Below are 26,120 nucleotides of genomic sequence, written 5' to 3' on the forward strand. Positions count from 1 at the left end.
AATAAAATTCATTACCAATTCAGTATAGAAATAGCAAGTTGTGTGTGTGGGCGGACGTCTAATTTAACGTCCGATTCCCTCAGGGTAGTAAGGGTTTTGCTACATGGACTTCGGGCAGTGATGAAATATGCTTGTAATAAAGTTACAATAACCAAAGGTAGCTAGTTTACTAGACTAAGGATCTAGTGGACTATCGTCTGTAGAATGGGAGGTTTGAGTTTGAATTCCTGGTTGGATAATATTGTACGGATTTTATGCATGGTTTGCAACAACTAAAACCATTCCAGATCGTTTCTGCAGCATGTCTAAAAGATATTGCGCCGACACCACATTTACTTCAGGTAAGGCGTAATGCAAAAGACAAAATCACTACAATTTACCTACCGAGGAGTAGTGGGTATGATCTGGAGATGTTGGAGAGATTAATGCTTGCTTGTGTTATCGGTTGTATTGAATCCTGCGTTTTGGCGGGAAAAGTAGTTACCAACTTGCAGTGGCTTCTCTTAAAGACACCTAATGATTTTGCAGGATTAGCAGTATATACGATGTAGCATTAAATGTAATGTTTCAATATAGTTAAGTGAAATAATATTGTCGTAGTGCGTCAATACCTTTATAAGTTAATTCTCTCACATTTCCCCTGTTTGCTTAGCAAAAGTTCCGGAGTTTTATACGCGCGGGAGTGTTCATGTCCTTGAGCTTAATTTATTTATTGACCACGCCAAGTTCTCCGGTGCGATGCAGGTACATTTCAAATAGATTGCCGCTGGGGTTTTTTTATTTAATGCAATTTGAATTTACTGTTTATAAATTAGAGTAAGTTTAATTTTGCATGTTAATTAATATATTTTGAAAATTTTATAACAGAATTTCACTCGCTCAAAAATGTTTCCACACAAAAATAATGAAATGAAAATAGTTTTTTTTATATACAGGCACGCTAAAATGACCTGATGGTAATTGGAGTGGGGTCCAATAGAATGTCGACCACAATTATGCCGGCCTGTTGGAACAGGATATGCATACGCTGATCCTGAAACGCGATACTCTTACATGGGCCACTATGATGGGTACCACCTTGTGTACAGTGGTCGCTATCTGGGCGAATATAAAAATATATCATATCGACATCAAATTATTCAGGTACAGAGTAGCGATTTTTTAATGCAATAATTTTGTTAGGGTTTCGCTTCAGCTCCCCATACAAATAAACTTACAAACATAAAATGGGAACAAAATTTACAAGCAATTCAATTTTGAATAAAAACAATGTACGTTTATCAATCAATTATAATTTCCTGTTCCCATGTTAATGATTTAATGATGTACAATGTTGACTTTACGCCACGATAAACTATATTCTAGTATATCGATGACTGTCGCAAACGATACTTGGAAGCGGCGGAATAAATACTTCACTACGTGATTACATACAGGTCAATACACATTGTAACAAGAGGTACGGATGGGGCCATACTGCGGGCGGAGAGCATATCGTGTTATTGAGGCTAAGTGTTTTTTTTAAGGCTCCCATTATTAATATATTCTTAAGGTATCCTGATATTTGGATGAGACAGACGAGCTGTCAATATTGGTTTTTCTAAGGTTCAAAATTCACCCAAATTTAGCCAACTAATGTTATTCTGTTTTGTTAATTGTCATAAATAATATTTGATGTTGTAAATTGCTTCAATCATAACGATTTTATTGTCAATACTTATTCTAATTTCTTCAATAAGAATTACTCGGTATCGGTTAAATGTAGAAGCATTAAGTAGGTAGATTTACAAAGGCTATGAAGTGCTGGTCCCTCGACAATCCTTCGCTCTCAAGCCAGCCCCGACATCGTGTAAGCCGCAAACACTGGGAGTGGTGCAAACGACGACGTGCGGACGACAACCTATAGAATCCCCAGATCTCAGAGGCATTGCGAATACCGTACCGCATCTGCATGCATTCTATTACGTGCCACTCAATTTAGCATATTGTTACGATACATATTCTTAGATATTCGAACTAGTCAACGCCTTTGGATTGGAAAGTGTAGGGTATGGTATAAGGCAAAAGAGATGTTTATATTGTTTTGAATTTAGGTATACTGGTATTGTCTACATCTATGTCATATAGCAAATAGTACATTTTTATAGATATAATGAAACTACCTTTTAAAATCGTTTATACTGTGTAATATGTAATTTTTCGAATATTATAATGCTCGACAAATGATTATTGCTTTTTAGCCGATGTTGCATGTTATATTAAATAAAAGAAAAACTAGAAAATCTATTGAAAAAGTTACATTGCGCAGACGCGTGTATTACAATCTGTAATGGGGTAGAAAAAAGAATGTCTTCAATATAAAGCCATTTAAAAACAAAACGTTCCATACATTAGTCGAGTTTCGTGAAATTCATTTTATTACAATATCTTCAATAAAGGGAGATCCCCATACAAATCGCTCGCAGGATTACCGCGGCACACATTATCCTGTTACCAGCACAGCATTCAGCTGTAATTAATCCGTTTGATCAGACAGAATAACTTTTGAAGGTTGCATGCGTCATTGATTTCAGTGAACGAACACTCGAGTTATCTCCAGGACCTCCCCTTGTCCCCCGTTTGATAAGTTTGCTCAGGTTTTCATAATTAAACGATATATAAAGACGATTCGGTGGATGAGAAACCATAACAGGTTCATCTTAGCCAGCGACATGAAGACTCTGCAAGGTATTGGAGCTGCGGTGGTCCTACTGCTGATAGGATCTGTTGTAGAAATCAAATGCACAGAGCTAGAATATCGTGAGTAATTTTGATTAGTTCTACCTACGCTTTTATTAACGAATTATTTGTTGTTTATGTTAATGTAGTAGTTAGTACTTTTTATTGTTAAGGTCAATGTTATGCTACTTAAAATATTTTCCACTTCCATTGGATAACATTTTCTATAAGATTCGCGTTATAAATATAGTAAACGTCAATCTAAAAGTGTATAAAGTTGTGTAAAATCGTTTTATGTAAAAATGTTGTTTCCGTGCTGCTTTATGCTGAAACTAGATACCCTAGTTCATTTTATTAACTGTACACAAAGTAATCTCGCATGAAATACTGTTTATCGTGATCCTCCAGCGAGTTACGCTCTATTTGACTAACATATTTTGCTTTTGCGTACATTTGTCATATCTATTTTGACAAATAAGCTATCCAAGTAGTTTTTTGCTCGGAAAATGGTAGCAAATGAAGAATAAAATTATGTTTCATGTTATTTATTTCAGTTACCGATATCTACGATGCTGGAGTCAACGAAGGAGTGATTGATCCTAAAAAATATAGTTTCGAAGCCTTTGAGAGAGACGAGCGAGGGATGTTTAGATACATTTATGACGAATATAAATCAATGAATGGGACTGTACCGCTTGATTATAAAGAATGGCTGTTCCTAAACAACTTCGGTCTCTTCCACGACACTAAGGAGTCCATGTTCGCGAGGAAGATGACCAAACGTAGCGTGCACGACAACAAGAGAGAGTTCGTGAACACTGTGAAGAAAGGAGATATCCTTATTACTGGTCAAGGTATCGGAGGCCTTGTGGGTCACGCTGCAATTATGACGTCAGATTACTGGGTGCTGGAGATGCCCGGAGGCAGCGGGTGGGCGAACGGCATTCCAGACAACAACCGCCAAGTTCCCAAAGATAGATGGTTTGACATGCACGCTTCGGACTGGACTACTGTGTACCGCTGCCCTGACGCTGACACAGCGAGGATGGCGGCAGGCTGGGCGGACCGTAACTACTACAGCCCCACAGGAGGAGAGAAGAAGTTGAAGCATATCACGTACAAACTCACAACCGACATCTGGTCTACTAACCCCAGTTACTGCTCCAAGCTCGTTATCCATGCGTACTATTTCGGTACAGGAGCAAGGAAGGTCATCAAAGACCTGTCTTTAATTGGAAGGTTGATTGTTCCTTCCACTATTCCTTCGTATTTCCTAAGACCGTATAGTTTGGTTAACAAGGGCAAATATTAATTTCATTCCGTTAATTTCAATATTGTCTTGCATTTATTTTTTAAACTAAGTAATAATGTGTTCATATTTGCCAATAGTATTATAAATATAGTAGGAAAATGTATTAAATTATCAATACGTCAATAAAGATATATTGCAATGTTATTTCAATGACTTTTTTTAATGACTCATAGGGTAATAAAAAATATGATGTATCACTTAAAAATATGTTACACGGTATATGGTTCTAACGCTTAGAAGTGTAGGTATACATGTAACAGAATCAGGAGGAGATTAATAATAAACAGATTAATTTTATTCACAATATATACATTTTGTTTATATACAATGGTACGAGTATATACTCATATTATGGTACAATAAAATGATTTCGCGTTTCTAAAGGTAATGATGTTCCAAGATAGCTATTTAAAATATGTTTTAAATAATTTCAGACTCAATAACGTGATGAAATTATTTGTGTAAGGTTATGAATTAGAGATTTGTTATAATATCTTAGTGGTGTTCCTGGGTGAGTTACATACCATCAGGAACTGTTGTAGACAACATTTCTTTCTGAAATCGTAAAATCTGCGACATAAACGGACAGACGGACTATGAAGTGATCCCGTAAGGGTTCCTTTTGATGTGAACCCTACGAACGTACACAATGCAGTAAAGTGGTGCCCGACGCCAGAATTCACAAGGACTCCGAAAGCCGAACCTCCTAGTCATGCGATTAGACAAACAAAACCTCATGCTATTAAAGGAAATGACATTAACATATTAACTCTTACTATTTATAATGGAGAGTACTTATACCGGTCTACTGACGGGTTCGTACACGGTTCGCTTGAAGGACACATTATAGGAAGAACTATATACAAGCCGGCAGGTAATTCCGCAGTTCAGTGATGCGAATTACCAACAAACATATAGTTTAGCACTAGCTTTGTAGAAATATGTCAGTAAAACCTGGGCCATAATTCTGTATGATAGTGTAAACGCGTAACGCGGCCGTGTCATGTTATCTTCGAGAAGTGTGCGTGGAATGGTATTCTGTAAGCCAAATTTCTACAGTGCTAAACATGATGCGTTGTGTTACGTGCTTGTTACGCACTGTTGAAATAACGTGCGAGATAGAGAATAAGGCCCCTGATGTGAATTTGGTGCGAATTTTTTTACTAAGCTTGAATTCATTTTTAGTACGATTACTAAGGGAATATTAAGGAATGATAGTGATAGGATAATACTGAGGTAGGCAAATGATTGGCTGTGTCTTTAGCATTGTTAGAATTCAAGACCCCGGGGGCTTTTTCCTATCAGGCGGACCGTATACCTGAGTCAATTTTGACACAGCAGTACGCAGAAATAACGTAATTTGTATAGTAGATAATAAACTCCAATAACAATTTTGAATGTTTCAATTATGTCTCGAGTTGTTTTAGTAATAAGATTAACTTCCTTTATACTATTTTCGGAAAACAGTATTTAGAACACTCAGCTCTGTAGTTTAGAGTGGATAGCAGTTTCCATGTAGCTCTTGATAAGAGTTGATTCTTCAGTAATCTAATGATTCGAGAATCGATTGTCTACTTTTTAATAAAGAACGAAACGTCGTATCATTGATGGTATATAAAGAATTGCATCAAGATCAATTGATAACATACTTACTGATGTATTATTAGCCTTCATCATCATCACGACCAGTTACTGCTGGTCATAACCTTTCACAAATATTTACAGTCCGCTCTGGTGAAAACGACCTGTCTCCAACGAGGTCTTCCAATGTTTATCAGCTTGTCTAACCATTTTGCAGGCAGATTATCCAACGCTAGACTAGCGAGCGTTACTCCATGTTTAAGAATGTTTAAGTAAGTGTACGTAAGGACGTCATACATAATTGGGTCAGTGGGATCTTCATTGAAAGGTTATCTTTATAAGATATGGTCAGCGCGGCCAGTGGTCTAGTAATCAGTTTGTTTACACTGCATGGTGACACGATGTCATTGACTGCTATGCTCCTTTGATTATCGCTTATTTTTGACTTGCCATCACAGTTGCCAGGGGGATATTGCTGCAAAAAAACTTGCGCATTGTTAGCGTTGTTACAATAGCGGTTTCCGGTAAAGGCAATTATAATATGCCACTAGTTTATTGGGAAGACAACGATTTAAAGATAGAAATATATTAAGTGAAGGATTCGGGTGAGATTCTGGTGAGCATGAAGGAGGAAAAAAAGGAGAAGAGTAAAAGAGGAAGACGAAGACATACATTTCGCCTAGATTTCAGGCATTCATTACTTTATCTTATGGTCGTTACGTGACCAGTGTCAGTCCTAACTAATGCGAAGCTTCGGGCTGTAGATCTTTACGAGGCCTTTTAGCGAATTGGTAAAGGAGTGTAATGATTTTGCCAACTGAGCCAATGAGGCAGTCAATTAAACAGATTTCACGCAGTCAAATGAGTATAATTTGCAATATGATGTACTTTAAAGCTTTAAAAATCAATACGTTCTATTTTCTATTAAATCATTTCGATGGTAATACTACACCAAACGACTTCAACTTTCAAACGTGATTTCAACGTTCGTCGTTTCGGATTTTCGGAAAAGCCGAATAGATTACCGCATCGGGACAAATGTTTGAGTGTTACGTAAACAGGTTTGTTGCTAGTGCGGGACTAAAGTTTCTTAATTTGTAGTTTCTGATACCAAATACCGTATTTGTATTAATTTGGTTTTATTTATTATTCGAAAAGTTTTATAAATTATTTCTAAAATATCAAACTGCTTATATTCATTGGTGGAATTGTATTTGAATATTTTTCAAAAAAATATGGCAAATAAATTGTGATCTATTGCGAAATGTATAGGTAGACTAAGGCCTCATAAAGAAATTACAAAATGATTTATATGCGACGGGCTTCTGTCAACGTAGATATACCTTTATTTGGAGGTGACCGACATAACAAGCATCGCTATTATTGTCTAAGCTCGAATCATAAAATAAAATTATAATAATTAATACTATACTTAAATTAATTCATTAACACTATTAATCCTACTAATCATTTATAAATGCAAATGTTTGCATGTTTGTTAAAAGTAAACGTAGTAATCGCTGAATGGGTTTAGATGAAATTTAGTACACAGATAGAACATGTCCTGCATTAACATAGGTATACGTTTTATCCCGGTAATTTGCTTCCGCATGCGCATAATCGGCGATAGCCTAGTTGGGTGTGGAGCACACTGCCGAGACGAATGTCTGCAGTTTTAAAACCCGAGGGCACACACCTCTGAGTTTTCTAAAAAAAATATGTGTGTATTCTTTGTGAATTATCGCTTGCTTTAACAGTGATGGAAAACACCGTGAGGAAACCTGCACACCTAAGAAGTTCTCTATAGGAATTTTGAGCGTGTGTGAAGTCTACCAATCCGCACTAGGCCAGCATGGTGGACTAAGGCCTAATCCCTCTCATAGTAGAGGAGGCCCGTGCCCAACAGTGGGACGCTATATACAGGGTTGATGATGATGATTAATTTGCTCCCATAGAAATATTTGGATTTTTTTAAGTATATGACACTGTCGACCACCATTTTCGTATTTTTATAACAGGAAGACTATTAACACTTAGTTTTTTTAACATTTTTGTATTAAAGATAAAAGGTTCATAATAACGCACAGGTAATAGTTTAAAAACATCAATTCTGACTCGATTTTATAGCCAATAAAGCATACATTGTTGCTAAAGTGTTACTTTGTTACATTCAAACCTATACTGATAGAGGATGGTGTGATGTATTATGCGAAAAGGCAATATACTCTGAAACCCGAACAAATAAACATTCGATGTCGTATTCCCGAGTCAATATTCCTGTCCCATAATATTATGCGGCAGTTGCAAATTATAATATTATAGTTCCAGAAAGAAATGTTCAATCTTCATGAAATAAACTGGTAGTAGGTATTTCATATGTGAAAGTCCGCCTGGGTAGGTACCACCGCAATGTCTATATCGGCAGCAAAGCAGTAGTGTGTGATTACTGTTGTGTTCCGGTTTGAAGGACTTTGTAGCCAGTGTAACTACTAGACATAATAAGACTTAACATCTCATGTCTCAGGATGGCGAGCGCAGTGGAATCTTGGATGGTATTTCTACTATTTATGGGCGCTCGTATCGCTTACCGTCAGATGATCGACAAGCACGTCTCGTCATTCAAAGCAATAAAAAAAACGTTTTTTAGGGTTTCGAACCTCAAAGAGTATCCTCATAGGATCACTTTATTGTTCGTCTATCTGTCAAGATCGTTTTTCACAGGAAGGCGTTAAAGTATGAAGTTAAAAGTGACATGAAATACTAGTGTACGGTCTCTTCGAGCTATGAAATATTTAAACTTGTAAGTCAACACGATTTAAAATATAACCGTTTATGTCTCATATTTGCATATATTTTGTGATTTTATAAAAAAATCAAAACATATAGTGCACTTCCCATATAGGTCAATGACCTATAATCATGAAATTTTACAAAAAGCAATGCCTGACAAGCGGCGATAGCCTAGTTGGGTGTGGAACGGAAGGCCAAATAACTTATGCATTAATAAAATCTTTAAGTTAAAAGTGTTTAAGTAATAAAGTTAGGTGAAAATTACAATATTAGAAACTGCGATAAAATTTGTAAAAAACTTTTATATTTAATCTTTAATAAGTTGTTCATTAGGCCATAAGAGATGATATAAGAAGAATAAACCTCTAATAAAATAATCACAGCAAAATGTTTATTGCATAAGCGTTTGGCAATTTTGCCGCTTTGTTAAAATGGTCTTGATGTAACGAGCTTCTTAATTCTTAAGAGGCCTAATCTCTCTCAGTAGTAGAGGAGGCCCGTGCTCAGCAGTGGGACAGTATATAATACTGGGCTGATATTATTATTATTGAGCTTTTGTCTTCAGAACTACTCTTGTAGGTTTCGAATTCAGTATTATATTATTATATACTACTTCAAGAAAGTAAAAAAAATCAGTACGAAAATTATTATTCGGTAACATTGTATATGCTATAAGTATGGCGTAGTACAGTTTTGGCAAAGTTGTATCTTGCCAATATCATTTTAAACAATTGCATCCATTTCTGTTGCAGAAACCACCGTTCTTATAACCCCTTTTCCTACAGGTTATCCTACATCTGTAGTTTTGGCATGACTTCAATGGTGGGTTCATGTATATTACGTCTCTTCTTACCAAAGAATGTGATGGATCTGTAAGAAAATCATATTTTAGTAAAATTCATTAAAAGTGGAAATTTTTAATGTAATTTTGATATTATAATTCATTAATTAACTTCGATATTAAGGACCTATGAAGTTCTATAGCTATGGATGTTTAAATTTGGCAAGTAGATGTACAGGTAATTTTTAAAGGAAAAAACATACTTCAATTACAGCCATTACATTTTCAATAAACGATCTAAATCTCAATCTTCACTCCGATTCCGAGAATCAACCAATCAAAATAACTTATTTGTAAGCATGTCAAACTTTGTTTGGATTGGTCCATTTTTGAGATAGATCGAAAAAGGCGGTTGAAATCGTTTATTGAAACTGGCGGTAATACAGGATCGTTTTGATATTACGTTACTAAACACACTTGTCTTCTTGAAAATAATACTATATAATTAGTTCAGTCTACGTAGATGTAAAAATTTTGAATTACTTTTTATTGATATATATTTGTACAAATTTTCACTTTAATGTTTATAATTTTACACGCCTTGATGCAACTACTAGTACTCTAAGACAATTATAAAACAATAATTATTTACCGGCTTCTTCTATGCTCATTGCTGAAGCGAAGGCGACTGAAGCGAGGAGAAAGACAGCAAGAAACAAAATAGCTCTCATGGTTGAAATTTTTCCGTTTCTGTTCTGAGACGCTGTAAACCTGGTTACTTATATACTATTTATCGGGCATATTATCTTATCTTAACTATACAATGCTGCGCAAGTACTATGATCTTCTATACAAATCTATATAAAAAGGCATTGTAGGTATAAGTATCAATACTGTGCTAAAGTGGTTAAATAAACACCGCAAACAGGAATTACCCGCAATAATCTCTTTGTGACAAATACAAGACACTATAAAAAGAATATTTTGATATGTACGCAATAAACAGGTGAAGGCTTTTGAAGAAAAGATGAAAACCATGTTAAATTGATGGAACTAATTTATTTAATTTAAAACATATTGTACAGAACGGTAAACAGACGGATTTAATGCCAAGCCTGGCCCTTGAAAGGTTGATAAACCTTAGGGTGGTGCAGAGATAGACGGAGGCAGGTGTACGATACTAAAAAAAATATCATAAAAAATACTTTATAACTTACGCTCCTGAACTAACAGTACAATTAAAGATCTATGTTTGTAGTGACTACGAACAAATATCAGTACATATACGATTGGTTTCCTTTTAATCGGTTGATTAATTCTATATAATAATAATATCAACCCTGTATTATATACTGTCCCACTGCTGGGCACGACCCTTCTCTACTACTGGGAGGGATTAGGCCTTAGTCCACCACGCTGGCCTATTGCGGATTGGTAGACTTCACACTCCTTCAAAATTCCTATATAGGTAGAGAATTTCTCAGTATACAGGTTTCTTCACGATGTTTTCCATCACTGTTAAAGCAAGCGATAATTCACAAAGAATGCACACATAATCTTAGAAAAGTCAGAGAAATATTTAACTCGAAAAATATTGATTCAGTTGATCGGATGAGGTGAGTTACGAGCTGTTATGAGTTAACAGTACCTAGCTGTCCATGGCTCTCTGAGAACACTTACTTCTGAATAATATCATTATTGTTTATTGAAATCAAACATCGATAACATCTAAAACATATTTATTGTATAAATACAAGAAAATTACGTCACACAATATGAGTTCACTATGTGTAGAAGTATATCATTCTCCTCATGTTTTTATCAGAGTTTTGTAAAATCACTATTTATCGTAAGAAAGTATAATGTCGTTTAGTCATTAATTAATCAGCGAGGGTAATGACCTGAGGACGATAACATTTATTTTCATTGATTACGTATTTATAGTCCTTATTATTTCTTATATAAGAATTCATAATTCCATAATAAAAACGAGGTTTAGGCACGTGAAGTTTCATAATAAGACAGTATAATATTTATAGAATCTTTAATATATAATAATACTATGGTACATCACTGTTTACATCAGATTAGCTCCAAAGATGTTTAGGAAGTGCTTTTGTTGGGTATCTATCTAATTGCCATAGTCTACTACACTTGACGTATTGGTATTGGTGTTCATAGGTTTTAGTGAATAGATTGTTCAATTAGGTACTATATGAAAACCATGCTTTTAGAGAATAGTTTGACAATAGCTCTCGCTATTTTGAGGATTGTGACGGAATATATGGCCAAGTGATAGAAACAAACTGAAAATAGACTTGTAGATCTCAGAAAAAAGTAATGTCAGTTTAATTGCTTATTGCCTAAAGCGTGGCGTCGATTTGATAAATCGAACCGTGTTTTTGAAATCATATTTCATTTAGTAGGTGCGACAGTATGGCGCGTTCCTAATACACGCAGTGTTACAGTAATGTATGGCTGGCTAATTTGAGTGGTTTCTTTTTGAGCTTTGTAACTTTTTGGCATAATTGAGTGTTAAAGACAAACGCATCCGTTGATGGTGCAGTATCCGCCGTTCTTGTATCCGCGCTGTTTACATCTCCCGATGCATTCGTAGAAGATACATCCCGGAGGAGGCTTCACGAATATTGTTTCTCTTCTTACCAGGTTGTGCAATTGTTCTGTGAAAAAATGAATTATTCATGATTTTACGTATTTATATATGCACGAGATAAAAATAAAAGTAACTGAAGTATATTTTTAAAAAGGTTTTTTTTTTCAAAATTCATTCCGATTAAATCGATTATGTAAAACAAGCGGTGGAAACCTGCCCATGTGTGTGACAAACTTAATAAAATCTGAGGATAAAAATGATTTCATACTTCTTGCATACATAAATACTTTTTGCATCGCATGATGATAAACATTATTGTTTTTTTTTTTATTGTTTAATCAAATAAAGAATACTCACCAGGATCTTCGATGCTCTTCGCTGAAGCGAAGGCGACCGCAACAAGAAGGACTGCAGCAAAAATCAAACTGGCTCTCATGGTGGAAACCTTTCCGTATCTGATCCAAGACGCTGAAAAACCTGGATATTTATACTCACACAGTCCCGCTACCTGCCGAATGCACTTATATATCATAAGTGCTGCCGAACTTTTCATACTATATCGCGTACATTGCCGAGTCAGTATTACGATGTTGAATTCAAATCGGGAGTGAAAGGGTATTGTACGATGTATTATGCGAATAGTTGCGTGCAATGCTAAAGCGAGCAAAAAACATTTGACGCAGGGAATACCCGGGCCCGTCTCACAAATTATATGGAGGTGAAAGTTTTAAAGGTGTTTAGTTTTTTAATTATCTTACATAGTCGGTTGAAGATGAAATTTGCTACATAGAGACTAACCCCTGGATTAATATGTACGTCTTTCCCCCCGCTTTCATCTTTAGTAAGATAGTTGTTACTAATACTAGGAAAAAACCGCAGACGCGCGGAGTTTCATCTTCTATATCTATACTTATAATAAATCTGTAGAGAGGTCAATTCTGTACATGAAATATATTTCCAAAATAACTATCAGGGGGTAATTAGGGATCGATACTGATGCCAAAAATGCAATTAGTAAAATTTTTGTCTGTCTGTCTGTCTGTCTGTATAACCGTTATAGAAACAAAAACTACTTGACGGATTTTAACGAAACTTGGTACAATTATTTGTCATACTCCTGTGCTGGTTATAATATACTTTTCATCACGCTACAATTAAAAGGAGCAGAGCAGTGAAGGGAAATGTTGGAAAAACGGGAGAAGCTACTCCATTTTTTAAGCTTCCGTCGCGTGTGCAACCTTAATGGTTAAAGCTACACAGAAATCATGTATGACGGAAATGTTCTCCTTAAAATTATGTAAAAAATATCCCATGACAGCATATGTCTATCTTTTATGGTTGACTCACAATAACACGTGTAACTCCCGATAGCTTAGCAGTTCGAAGCTTTCTCATTATATATGTCTACTCTTACGTTTATAACACTCTCAGTCATCCCTAATTAAAAAAGTTAACATTATTAAATATTCCATAAACAAGAATCATAGAAATCGGTATAGAAACACCAAAGTTATACATGAAATACGCTAATAATAAGCCATCATGCGTGAATACTGAATCATGCTATAAGGATTATTTTTGTATATATAAGTATAAGGTCGCGAACGCACAGGCAGGCGGCTTGCTAGGTGCCAACACCTAGAGGCTAGCGAATTACCTAGCGAGTAGCTTCGTAAAACGAACATTCTCGAACGTTCGCGACCGGCTCCATTTTTGAAGTCCGAAATCCACGCGGGCGAAGCTGCGAGCGGAAGCTAGTGCATAATAAATCTTTTATATTATTTATATTAAGCTCATGTTTTCAATTATTATTCTCGATAGGATTGGCAAACGTAATAATACATATAATACGGTGGGGATTGGTCCTATCACGTGATAAATAACATATCACCATGTCCATAAATTCCAATCCTGGAAATGTTATTATAATAAAATGATTTCTTATGTTTATGCGAATGTTAGACATTAAAATTAAACTATTTTTCGAATTTTATGGCGGTTTTAATGTTTTAGTTTTCTCCCGACGTTTCGAAGACTTTGCAGCATTTGATCCGAAAATCCATAAAATGCAAACCGCGATAAAATCCGAAAAATATTATTATAATACTCGTTTTTTCTAAAACATAAAAAATTTAGTCGAGATCCGAACCTGCATCCTCTCTTATAATATAATCTCCGGTACTACATAATACAGTATTTGAACATATTTGTAGGAAGTCGAAGGTAAAACCTATTACAGTTATTTTATTACTAACAAAAATAATAGAATTTTATATACGGGTTATTAAGAAGTTATTTGCTTCCTTTTTAACTGAATTTCGGCCATGGCGACTAATCTCAATGGAGACAGCCAAGTACGCAGGAAATATTATAGTACATAAGTGTGAGCGCAGTACAAAAGTGCACTCTCTGTTCCTTCACTCTCATAGTCCGGTGAGACGATAATTCGAAATTACCAGAGAGAGATCAAATAAATTATTAAAACCCAAGCAATGTATTTTTTTTCTAATTTGTATTTTCATGCTTATGTGCACAGTGATTTAAAATGAATAATCATTAGTGTATTTAATCCGTTTAGCAATTTAGCACCGAGTCCAAAATATACTCTTTCCATTAGTCGTTTAAAAATCAGACTGATATTATAAGGAATTATAGTTAATTATTATACTGTTCATAAATTCATAAATTACAGAAACGACTTAAGTATTTTTTCAGATGTCTTTCAATTGATTTTAATCAGCTTTTGCCTGAGGCTTTCCAAGAAGTCGAGTTAAGTATATCAAATACATTTTTTATTTTGTATTTTTTTGTTTGGTTTCGCCTCTTTTACTCCGCCTTCGAGTAAGACTTTTCTTAAAATTATTTTTCTTAAGATAAATAGTACCTTATGCCAATATAACACTTAAACCTTATGTACTTACCAAACATCCCAATGTATTTAGTTATTTACTTGCGTCATATACTAACATTCAAACATTGTAAGGTTATTTACAAACTTTTCGATGTATAATATTATTTGAATTTAAGGATTTTAACTACGTTTACTTATTCCGAAAGTTATACCGAATTTCAGCATAATCGATTCAGGGTTTTTGTTCGTACTTTTTTCTGCAAATTTTTCTCTTTATGGTTGGTTTAAATCGGTATTCTATGTCCCTTATGATATTTCTATGTACACAGTTATGTCTTTGGTAGCGTAGCTATATTACGGTAGAACTGCAATGCTGAGGTCGCGGGTTCGATCTTGGCTTCGGGCAAAGTGATACTTTGTTTTTCAACTTAGTATCAGACGGAAGTCTAGAATTTGTGCCGGATATGGCGATAGGCTCGCTCCATATAACGTCATGGGACGGAATACATTCGGCGGAAAGTGGGTGCATCATTTGCGCCTCTGTCTTCACCTTTGGGGATAAAAGATGTGCGGGTGTCTATTAATATTACATAATGTTATTCATCTATACAGGTATCAGGAAATCTAAGAATGAATAGCGATATAATTAATGCATGCTGTGTCTCCTTAGATGTAAGATGCACATTGTTTCATACCGTATTTTATTTTTATGTTAAGCGATAATTGCTTTATGCGTTATCTTTTTTGGCGAACTTTTAATAAATAAATATAACCATTAAACGACTTTATTCTAAATTGTTCCCACGGTAAGTTTCTCTGTTATCTCAGTATGAGATTTTTTTGTAAATTATGGCTTTATAATATATTATTCTAGTGTTTTAAGATATGTTCATCCTATTCATCACAAACGTACAGCGGTTACTTTCTCCCCTATATCAGATTTTTTGAAGGATTAATATGTTTCCCCACGTTCCTTCTTCATATATTTATGATAGGTTTAATCGCAAAGTTTTCTGTTAATGGATATGGTATGTAATTATTTAATTTATTTAATTATTTTCATATCTCTTACGAAGAGATGAGCTTGTCACTTGCATTCAAGTGTATCGGTACCACATAAAGAGCACCATCAATATCGATAGGAGTTTGAATTTTCCAGTAATGCTTTGCACAATGGTTAGGCTTACCTTTTATATACCATAATATTAGTTTTAAGGAAAAGCACGCTCAGTATACGGTTCATATTAACACAAATATGTAATTTAAAAAAAACTTTAATAAATAATATTTTACGGTATATGCATTGATGCAATAGCTAAATACAGTCCAAAGAAAACGATGGTAGTGTGAAGATCTTATGAAATTACACAACATAGGGGGATTGTTAAACATATAGTTGCTACGGATTAAAGATGCATCGGTGTTTATTTAATGAAAGAACAATGTCGATCAACATCTACTTCGGTAAAATACTGCATCGCTATATCAAGGTTTCAAATTGCGTGGAATTGCCAATGCTAGAAGTAAACTATAAAGTGAAGTCATCACTAATTAAACTAATTTTTCTTTCTTTCTTCGTGTTCATATTACTACTAGCTAATACTAGAAGAATTAACCCACGCAGAAACATCCGTTCATGGTGCAGATGCCTCCACTGTGTCTCCGCTGTTTACAGCTCGCGACGCACTCGTAGAAGACGCATCTTGGTAGAGGAGGGTCGATGTGTATTGTGTCCCTCTTCACCAAAACGCTTGACTCATCTGCAAAAATAAATACTTCTTAGATGTCATAGATAGTATACATAATAACGTTATGAACTTATTGGATTTTAAAAACAGAAGATGGTTATGTTATAAAGAATAATTTACATAATGTGTAGTAATTGAAGAACCAATGTGACAGACTATTAATATATTTACATTAAATATTTTTGAGGATTATTTTCGCATCGTTGGTCATTAATAAATCAGTTGAACAATATTCTCAATCATTGGAAAAGTTCTTTTAACACAAAATGTTTCTAATAATAAATACTCACGGGGGTCTTCGATGCTCTTCGCCGAAGCGAAGGCTACCGAAATTAGGAGCACTGCAGCGAAAATAAAACTGGCTCTCATGGTGGAAACCTTTCCGTATCTGATCCAAGACGCTGTAAAGCTGGACATTTATACTCACACAGTCTCGCTACGTGCCGAATGCACCAATATATCGCAACTTCCCAGTGCATCTTCTCTTACAACCAATAAAATATACATTGCTGCGCAAGTATTGTGTTGTAAGATTCAAATAAGCAGTAAAAGGGGATTGTACGATGTGTTATGCGACTGTTGCATACGTCGAAAGCGCGCAAATAAACATTGGACGCAGGGAATACCCGAGTTAATATTTTTGTCACCTTATGAATGTAGCATATTTCTTGGTAATGGAATTTGGATTAGCTTTCGTTTGCCGGTTTGCCTGGACATATATTGATCGCGATTATTTATATTTTGAATCGAGGAAGCGGTATTTTATTTACACAATTTACTACGAATATTTTAACTTAGAATTGACTCTTCCAATTTCTCGACAAAGAAATAGGACGAACCGTCGGTGCTGGATCTTGATGAATTAAGACTTGTTTAAGTAGAAATTCGTGGTAATTTATATACAAGTCCGTGTTAGATTTTTTTTTTGCATATACACGTTCGGCGCAGACGCTAATTTGTTGAGAGAAACACTACACCACTACGATATTGATAGTCGCCAAACTACCTGAAGACCCTGAAGTTAATGAAACCGTTATTATAAAGTCTTAGAGTAGATGTATGTAATACTTATTTATGTACTTCATATTTCATTTACATTTTTCAAACTTTACTGACAGTTTGTATACCTCTACATCTTAAATGTTTGGTCATTCGTCTTCCTAGATCGTTTCATGTAACTTATTATTTATGTTTTGTAACCTATTGCCTGCGTCGTCAGGGTATTTTTTTTCCAAAATATTTAAGGTATAATTGTAAAAACCGAAGAGTTTATTGTATCTATGTGAGATTAATTCGAAACTAACAAATCGTTTCTCAATGTAAATATTTCTTTTATTATTTTTTCTGTCTGGCGTTCGTCGTTCTACCCAATTCCTAACTTCGTCTGTTTTCCATCTTTTATCTCGCTCACGCATTATACGTTCCATTTCATGCATCTATATATCTATCTGTAATTATATTGCAAATTATTTAGAAACGACAAACCAGTGTACTTGGAATCAAACTTGTATGAATTTCATGACAAAACATTTGTGTTATCATAATTTTACGCAATCACTTTACTGCGAGCCTTTATGTTTTCCTGTTACATTATTTGCAAAGAGCAATAACTTGTGAGAGGTTTTATGATATTGATTAGGTTATTCGTTATTTTAAATATTTCAGACTTGATGTCTTGTTGAAATTTTAATGTAAATGAACAAAATCAGGTAATTGTGAACACGTGTAGTAATATTTTATATTTAGAACACCATATCTTACTTTTTCTTATTTAAATTAACAAAAAAAAAAAAATATTCAAGGAAGGGGAAAATAAAAGGTAAACAAACAGGATCTTCTTACAAAATAATGCTATTCAGGGACTTTAACCCTTCGTGAGCGAGTTTATGACGCATATTTTGTATACTTGTTCTGTACCTCAGGCCGCACAAACTTGTACAAAATAAATCATATTCGTCTGCATCAGGTTTTTGTGCATCTTAGCTCTGCGTTTTAAGTGAATCATGAAAGTATTATAAATGCCGAGTGCGTAGTTCTTGCTATTAATTAACATGAAATCTTTAAAAATAGATTAAAAAAAGTTAATAGTTAATACTCAGATTGTCTAACTTGAGTATGGCATAAACATTTAGTAGTACTAGACCATTGTTTCAATCACGAAACCGTTGATATAATCGCAAAAATTTTGTTTCAATCACCATTCTTGAACGCAGTTTGCGTTAACGAACGAGAAAGCAAGTTTCCATTAACTTACAAAGGTCTATGCGTGGCACTCGCAAAATGCTACTATACAAATATTTCACGATTTCTAACTCGGAATAAAGCAAGGTGAGGCAAATGAAAAAGGACTTTTGAATCCGCACAAAGCTGTATCCCGAGCGTCGATAGTCTTTATTGGACGAACTACAGTTTTGTACCGGGATTATTTACTTATATAAAGTGGTTTCAGTTGTATAGTCGGAACACCGGCAGACGAGTGATGAGTCCACTAACCAGTTTCGAGTCATAAGGATCACTTACTTTATGTACCTCTTTATAACATAAACAGCCAAGCTTCCGTACATATCAAAATACCACCAAAGTAACCAGTTACGGTAACTAATTTTACTAAAATATTAGTAAAAACCTTTCACTTAAGAAATAAAAATAGATTTATTGATTTATTAAGAACAGCCTTTTTTGTATTGCTTTGAATGACGAGACGAGTTTGCCGTTCGCCTGATGGTAGGCGATACCACCGTCTATAAACAGTAGAAATGCCATTGAACAACTTCAATCACAAAGTATTGTTTGATATTCCACTGCGCTCAGGACTGCCCATTAATCAATCTAATAACATATACATACCACTACTTTTTTTTTAATGGTGTTTCCAATCAGCACCCACACGTCTGTTTCTATTTGTTAGTCGATTTGTATCATTAATCAAACATGTATAGATGACAAAACAATTTATATACATCCTATCGGAAAGCCGATTGAGCGGACATCAATTTAATGTTTCGCACAGATCACTTAACTTACCCATGTAATCCACTGTGCACAAATAAATTATTTGGAGCTTGGACCTAAAAATAAATATTTTTTTACCTTGCTAATTCCATGCTGGCATTTTAGGATCAAACATTTTGCGTTATTTGAAAATGGTGGGTTGATTTGTTGTGATGGATTTGTATTGAATAACGAGTTGTTTTATGTAGGTCTTGATATTTTGATATTGTGAACTAGCGAAAATTACCAAACATTTTCAAAATCTTTTTATGTGGATGGTGGTAGTTTGTTTATTGTTTTTGCGTTTAGGTATTCCTTTGTTATTTTATGTCAAAAAGTTCTTGACATTAATATGGCAATATTTTACGACGATATTTTAATTGTCGGTTAGTATTAGAGTGACTAAAATTTTTATTTGAATATTTTTATTAAATGCATTGATTAGTTTGCGAAGGTTTAATTTGTCGCGAATAAGCAAACACGTTCTGGAGTGGTAAGCGTGTTTCAATATACATCCATCGAACGGGATGTCCCGCGGTCAAATACACCAATTAACTGCGGAATGCATTCATCAAAAATTTTGTTCATAGTCCAAGCTGTATTAAACTGGAAATAGCGTCGGCTAAGGCGAACCTGCCATCCGACCCATATTATGACATATTAAACTGTCTTGTCATGTTGAACTTAACTAAATTTATAAAAGTGTACAGTATACTATTGTAGAATATTCTAGAAAGCATAATATTCCTACGTTTCTATGTTCTCAAAATTTATTACAGTAAAAAGATGCTCCATCCTTTGTTCGAGAAAATAAAATGTACTTTATATTTCTGAGATTTTATTTCGTTCCTTTTACGTATTCAAGCGAATATTATACTTGATCAGTTTTAAAAGGGAACCAAAATTTCATGTCATTTTCCACCGAAATTGTAATGGTGTGGGTGAATGAAAAATATACTAATTAATCACGTGAAATACGGTGGGAATTTGTGGATGACGTCAGTGGGTGGTCGGTCACCTATTTCTAATTTATGGCTGAGTCTGGCCGGTAGTAAATTTATTTATCTAAGTGGGCCTCCATTTGGACCTGTGCCAGTTCCACCTGCAAAGCTCAGACGCCTGTAGTGAAAGATCAGTTTCCAATACAGCGCAGCGTTGAGACACGCCTCATCTTACAAAAGAGTTTATCTTTATTACATTTTATATTATCCGAGTACAGTGAGTCTTCATTGAATTTCTATACCTTTTGTGATTTTCGTACCTTGTTATACTGTGGACTGATTAGTTCTTATTTTATTTAGATATTTGGTAGCGATGCGTAATTATAGTACAGTAAATCTGGTCTTACCCGTGATTTTTCTTATAAGAACGGCCAAAGATAAGGCCACATTTATTTACGTTGCAAATTGTAATGCTAAAAATGAAACCATATTAGCTTACCTAGAATGCTTAATTTTATATTCTTAAGGATAAATTGAAATTTGTGTAAAAATATATACTTTGTCACGTTTATATTATGCGAAAGGTGCGCAGTGAAATAAAATAATTTATTTAAATCCATAAAATATAAACATTATTTAAATTTATTTATTTTTTTCCCTACCACTAGTTCGGAAAGCAGTCTACATCAGAAAAGAACAGACAATAAACTCTAGTCTTGCTCTTTTCAAAAGCAGATCAAGGGTATAAAGTAGATAAAATATATAATAATAAAAAAATACTTTTAGCTTTTTATTTAGTTTAGAACAGTTCATTTATTTATTTTAAGTCCTATACAAGTGCACATCCTCTCAGGAATCATTAAATAATTTGGAGATATAAAAAGAATAAAGGAATGAGAAGTATCTTAACATTTAGCGGAACAATTACAGTAATTAAAGCGACATATCTAAGAATAAACTTGAACAAACCATCACCAAAGGCCCGTTTACTAAGAACTGATAACATACCACGAGGAGGAAACCGATAAGGGGGATCCCTCGCGTGAGAGGAAAAACAACAGTATTGTTTAGCTTAACCTAGTCCGATATCTCGGAAAATGAGTAATAACATGCATTTTTATTTGCTTAAATGTATATGTTTACTTGTATGTGTTCATTTTAGGTTATAATTATATTAAAAAACTTTAAGCAGTTTTGTATACAATGTGTACCCGATTATAATCTGTTTTGTGTGTAATGAATAAATTTAACCCATTTGCCATTGGAATGTTAGCCGGCTAACATGTTAAGCATTGAGTAGTTAATGTATTTTCGATACTTTTTAATGTTTTATATGTTTTTTTTACAGGAATAGACAACCAAAAGTAAATAGCAATCTTGAAAAACTTCGGCTTATGGTCAGCAGTGAACAAGGTTTATTATGTTTATTATATGTGTGATGATAGTGATGATATTTAATGATTTCGATTAGGAGAAGAGGCGCAATACAGCGCCATCTAGTGGTCAAATATGAATCATCGAGATATGTCCCTAATGTTCAAATTAGCTTATTGTATACACGTAGGTTGAGTGTGTATTTCATAATATGTTTGGTATATACCAAGCTGTCCCATGACTAGTTCAACGACCTTTATTTTTTTTAAATTGTCCGGTTTAAAGTAATTTCTTGAATGTTCTAGAAATTATAAAGTTTTACTGCCAAGTGTGAGGGATGTCTAGCAGACCGCGGCCTGTAACAAATGATGTTAATGCCATAATTCCGTAGTTATAACCTAATAACTAAAGTGCGGCTTCACTTAGGACTGAAACTAGCCTTATAATTGTATGATGCGTATGAAAGGGAGCACCAACTAAAGAATTCAAACATAAGAATGTATTTCAAATTACAAACCTCATCACACAGTATAATAAAAATTCAATATGAATTCTCAGAAATTAAATTCTAAAACAAAATCTAAACTAATCTATTCAACTCATTCACATTACTAAACATCACAACAAAAAGGAACCTTTTTCGCAAAAACCCGCAATAGTATATTATGAAAATTATACATTCCCACTCCGCAAAAAATACAGAAACGCATTCGGCAAGATGGATCTGGAAGAATTCCCGTTATAGGACAAATTGCACGACACACTCTGGAGGACGCGTGACACCCATTCCTGGTGAAGCTGGGAATCGCTCCTACGTGTTTATGACGTACGAATGCCAACGTGACTTTGGCAAGGTATCTAAAGACGTGCCAAACAATAGTTTGACGAACTATACGTTTTATTTTTATGTACGTAGTTAGGTTTTATATTTTGGTTATTACTGATATAAGATACTTTATATTTTAATAGTATTACGAAATAAATAGGTATTTCTTTCGTTTCGAAGATTGTGAAGCTATCTTTACGGTAGTTCAATTATATTTTTATGTACTATGCTTATTTATTACAATTATGTACTCTAAAACCCCTAGTTACTTTTGTGTATATGTATTTTTTTTTGTTTGTCGTGATTTTTTAAATGCGTTTAGGAGAAAAACATAATATAAAAAATTAAGCGAAAAAATCCGAAAAATAGTTTTAATACAATGTCTAACATTCGCATAAATAGAAGATAATAGAGGAGTCAAAAAATATGTTGCAGATAAATTATTGGACAAAAAACACAAACAGAATTGTTAATAATAATATGAATTCGCGTTAAAAAGGAATTTATAACATTAAAATAATGAAAACGTGATATTGAAACACAATATTTTGACGAAAATAAAATAATTGTGTGGAGTAGCGTCGGCAGTGTTCTCCCAAGAGACAGAAACGTTTGTTTCTAGTTTATATAAAGTAACTTTGTCCTCAAAGGGGATTTGCAATGAAAACATTAGGTTGCTTTCGTAGAAATATTTTTATTGTTACAACTTATTCTAATTGCTATTGCTTGGCTCACACAAAGACGATTAAGGAAATGGATTTCTATGTTCTAAACATATGGAATCGATGCAAGCCCTTTTTAAATGTTTGGAGGGTTAATGAAATTTGTAAAATCTGCTTCATGAATTTCTAGCATTTGACTGATGATAAATACCGTGTCCTCGTGAAAAAAACTTCAACCAGAAATTATGATTTTGAACTAAGTACAGATTGCTATTAAGTACAATTCCATCTATATGTCCTGACAAAATTATATAGAAGGGAGATAATGCACGTGTAATAAGACTATCAAAATATTCTGTCAATTTTCAAGATGAACAATGAGAACGGTGATAAATCGACATCGATTCTCTACTCTGCGAATATAAAGCAAAATAGGAATCCTTCAATTGGAGCGCGAGCACACTTTATCTCTAACATAACCGCCAAGTAATAGTGCAATTTCATTTTAAGCGTTCGGCTGTAAAAGGGAATATTGCAAGCAAACGGCATCAAATCTTCTCATTCCGGTAATTGTAATTTTTCTAAGTGGCGAGCTGCGTTGGAGGAAACAATATCCGCTACGGGTATAAACAGTAAGTTGGCTTGGAAACTGCTGGGCAGGGATGCACTACAATTCTATTTTTAATAAGCACCGACTTTTTTATTGTAGTTGAAAAATTACAAGGAATTGAAGAGTGGTTTTAATCGGCCTCTGGAGTTAGGATAAGTTAAATGAGACCAAAAAGCAACGACGAAGACGGAATCATCATGACGGTTTCCATAACACTGATGGTCATTGATATCGAACGCACATTAAACGATTAGAAAACTTACATAGTTAAAAATAATCGTAGATCCTTGATAACACCAGACAAGTCGAGATATAAGGACAAATTAAAAGCAATTCCAACGATGCGGGCCCAAGCCTAAATATCCTAAGTCTATTGTACGTTTAGCTGCGATAAAGATGTTTCAACTGAAGAGGGTACAAAAAGGAAAACATATGTCAGCACATTGCCAGATAAAACATATAATTTATACGTAACTCGCGCTCACTGCCACATAACCTAATTTCGTATTTCCAGCTGATAATTGTTCGCCGTTGCGTAACGTATTTCCCGGGATGGAAACATAAAACCGAAATAAGTCGACACCTAAATGTTGTTTTATGTTTAAGCTAGTGGATTAAATTTGTAATGAGATAGAGGGGTATTCGGTTGATGCATTGGCGAAATAATTTTTTTGGTTCGACGGTTAAAGAGAGTTCTGGAAAAGAACTCTGTTTAACACAAAAAAATCTAAATTCGACCTAACTCTCGGTATCAAACACATGCACACTAACCACGTTTCTATTAAACGCAGTTGTCATTTGCAAAAGACCAGTTAACAGGCTGTCAATGGGAAAAATAAACTCTTTGTGCTTAAATTTAGTCGCGAATTTTTGTGCCTGCATTCGATGCTTAGTAAGGCTGTGAGTATTTTATAGATTATTGTGGAATTTTCATCCTATAATCTGGTAAACTTTGCTGTTAATGAAATAATTTATTTATATTAAATAAAGAAATCTTTTAAATAACTTCACTTAAAAAATGTACAATTCAATCAAAATTAACATCCAATGTTTACAATCTAATTAAACCAGTCCCAAACAAGCGACAACGAAAGTAAGTAAAAAACAAAAAAGGCGTGACATTTATTCATTGAAGTAGATGTAAATACGTCCCTGCGAGCAGTCGGGACAGCTTAATTTATCAACGGCTTGTTACTATCCTGTTCGGAGAGTAGCTTAGTAAATCTGTCGGCTTATTATACAGTAATGACACTGCACCAAGCGCTGTATTTTCATAAAAAAAATAATGTGCACATGTTTCTTTATATACCAATTGTTTTTAATTATTAAAATAATAGGGTATGTAGATGTTAAACATTATAAATGTGCAGTCAGAATTTTTGTTTATATATAAATAACAAAGGTGTCATAATGTCATGTCATTAAGGTAACAACCTGTAGTAAGAACCTAATGAATATTGATTGATGTTCAAAAATGTATACTAAATTTGCGGAAATGATTATTTATTGAACGACATGATGATGAGATGATAAAAACTATCAAGTTTTATGAATTGACTAAAGGACATTAGAAAAGCAAAATTATGAATTAATGTAAAGTTTGACTTAATTTTTTTAGGGATAATTTTATAACATCGTTCTTTTGATTTTATTTGTCAAATATGTGTTTACTAACGACAGCAGCTAACGCATTTTTTTGGTAATTTAAAACTAGTGGTGTATATAGTCAACATGGTAGAGGTATTCTTTCTATTATTTGTAGCAGCCGCAAAACCATCTTAGTAACAACCTTATAAATCAGATTTTTACTACCTAATATTTTGTATTATAATTCATCTATATTCGTACAACTGACATCACCCATTTTTATTCAATATCCGTTATTCCTCAGTATCTCTAACAAAAGCGAAATCCGGATATTAGCTCAGATTATCTAAAGTTTCTGATAATAGATAAAGACATTGAAGTAGATGAAACAATCTACGATAAAGGTAAAGGACCGGAATCCTAAAATCGTTGGAAAGTTAATTTCCACGCCGAAAACAGGGATCTCACATAGACGTAAAAGCCGAGATAAATCCTAAAGAATCTGAAACGTTAGGTGGAAAGTATCTAAATAATTTAATTTTACGTTACGCGTAACATTGTGAAGAGCCCTTTCGTCGGCGCTGTTGTGAAATTCTTTATTTTTGGCACAATCTAGGTAAAAGGTTATGCGGGCCGTTGACGACTTGGCGTTTTTGAAGTGTGCCTGACTCAGTTAATATGAATTCCGTTAATCAGTCGAACGTGAAAAGTGGATGACGAGTGACAAGTTACAA

At 34.2% G+C, this 26,120-nt stretch overlaps 2 protein-coding genes and 2 long non-coding RNA genes across 4 annotated transcripts; 1 reads left to right on the top strand and 3 right to left on the bottom strand.

Moving 5' to 3' along the window:
* Positions 1-2,658: 2,658 nt before the first annotated feature.
* On the top strand, positions 2,659-4,175 carry LOC115454417 (uncharacterized 30.3 kDa protein). The gene is made up of 2 exons (XM_030183153.2): positions 2,659-2,799; positions 3,273-4,175. The coding sequence occupies exons 1-2, from the start codon at positions 2,676-2,678 to the stop codon at positions 4,028-4,030; spliced, it is 882 nt and encodes a 293-aa protein (XP_030039013.1). The 5' UTR covers positions 2,659-2,675; the 3' UTR covers positions 4,031-4,175.
* A 4,510-nt stretch (positions 4,176-8,685) lies between these two features.
* Positions 8,686-9,958, bottom strand: LOC115451972. Its single transcript, XR_003939438.2, has 2 exons — positions 9,835-9,958; positions 8,686-9,271 (listed from the first exon to the last, which is right to left on the bottom strand). It is a non-coding gene; the product is annotated as an uncharacterized LOC115451972 (long non-coding RNA).
* A 946-nt stretch (positions 9,959-10,904) lies between these two features.
* LOC115451973 lies at positions 10,905-12,289 on the bottom strand. Its single transcript, XM_030180398.2, has 2 exons — positions 12,154-12,289; positions 10,905-11,863 (listed from the first exon to the last, which is right to left on the bottom strand). Exons 1-2 carry the CDS (start codon positions 12,230-12,232, stop codon positions 11,718-11,720), a joined length of 225 nt encoding a protein of 74 aa, XP_030036258.2. The 5' UTR covers positions 12,233-12,289; the 3' UTR covers positions 10,905-11,717.
* Positions 12,290-15,903: 3,614 nt separating this feature from the next.
* Positions 15,904-17,843, bottom strand: LOC115451974. The gene is made up of 2 exons (XR_003939439.2): positions 16,686-17,843; positions 15,904-16,407 (listed from the first exon to the last, which is right to left on the bottom strand). It is a non-coding gene; the product is annotated as an uncharacterized LOC115451974 (long non-coding RNA).
* Positions 17,844-26,120: the final 8,277 nt, after the last annotated feature.

The sequence above is a fragment of the Manduca sexta genome, chromosome 22 (genome assembly GCF_014839805.1).
Source record: "Manduca sexta isolate Smith_Timp_Sample1 chromosome 22, JHU_Msex_v1.0, whole genome shotgun sequence".
Lineage (NCBI taxonomy): Eukaryota > Metazoa > Arthropoda > Insecta > Lepidoptera > Sphingidae > Manduca > Manduca sexta.

What these genes read in the sequence shown, in the direction of transcription:
- LOC115454417 (XM_030183153.2), top strand. Translation starts at nt 2,676, where the DNA reads ATGAGAAACCATAACAGGTTCATCTTAGCCAGCGACATGAAGACTCTG. An exon ending in ATGCACAGAGCTAGAATATC is followed by an intron (nt 2,800 to 3,272) that starts GTGAGTAATTTT and finishes TATTTATTTCAG; the next exon opens with TTACCGATATCTACGATGCT.
- LOC115451973 (XM_030180398.2), bottom strand. Translation starts at nt 12,232, where the DNA reads ATGAGAGCCAGTTTGATTTTTGCTGCAGTCCTTCTTGTTGCGGTCGCC. An exon ending in GAAGAGCATCGAAGATCCTG is followed by an intron (nt 11,864 to 12,153) that starts GTGAGTATTCTT and finishes ATTTTTTCACAG; the next exon opens with AACAATTGCACAACCTGGTA.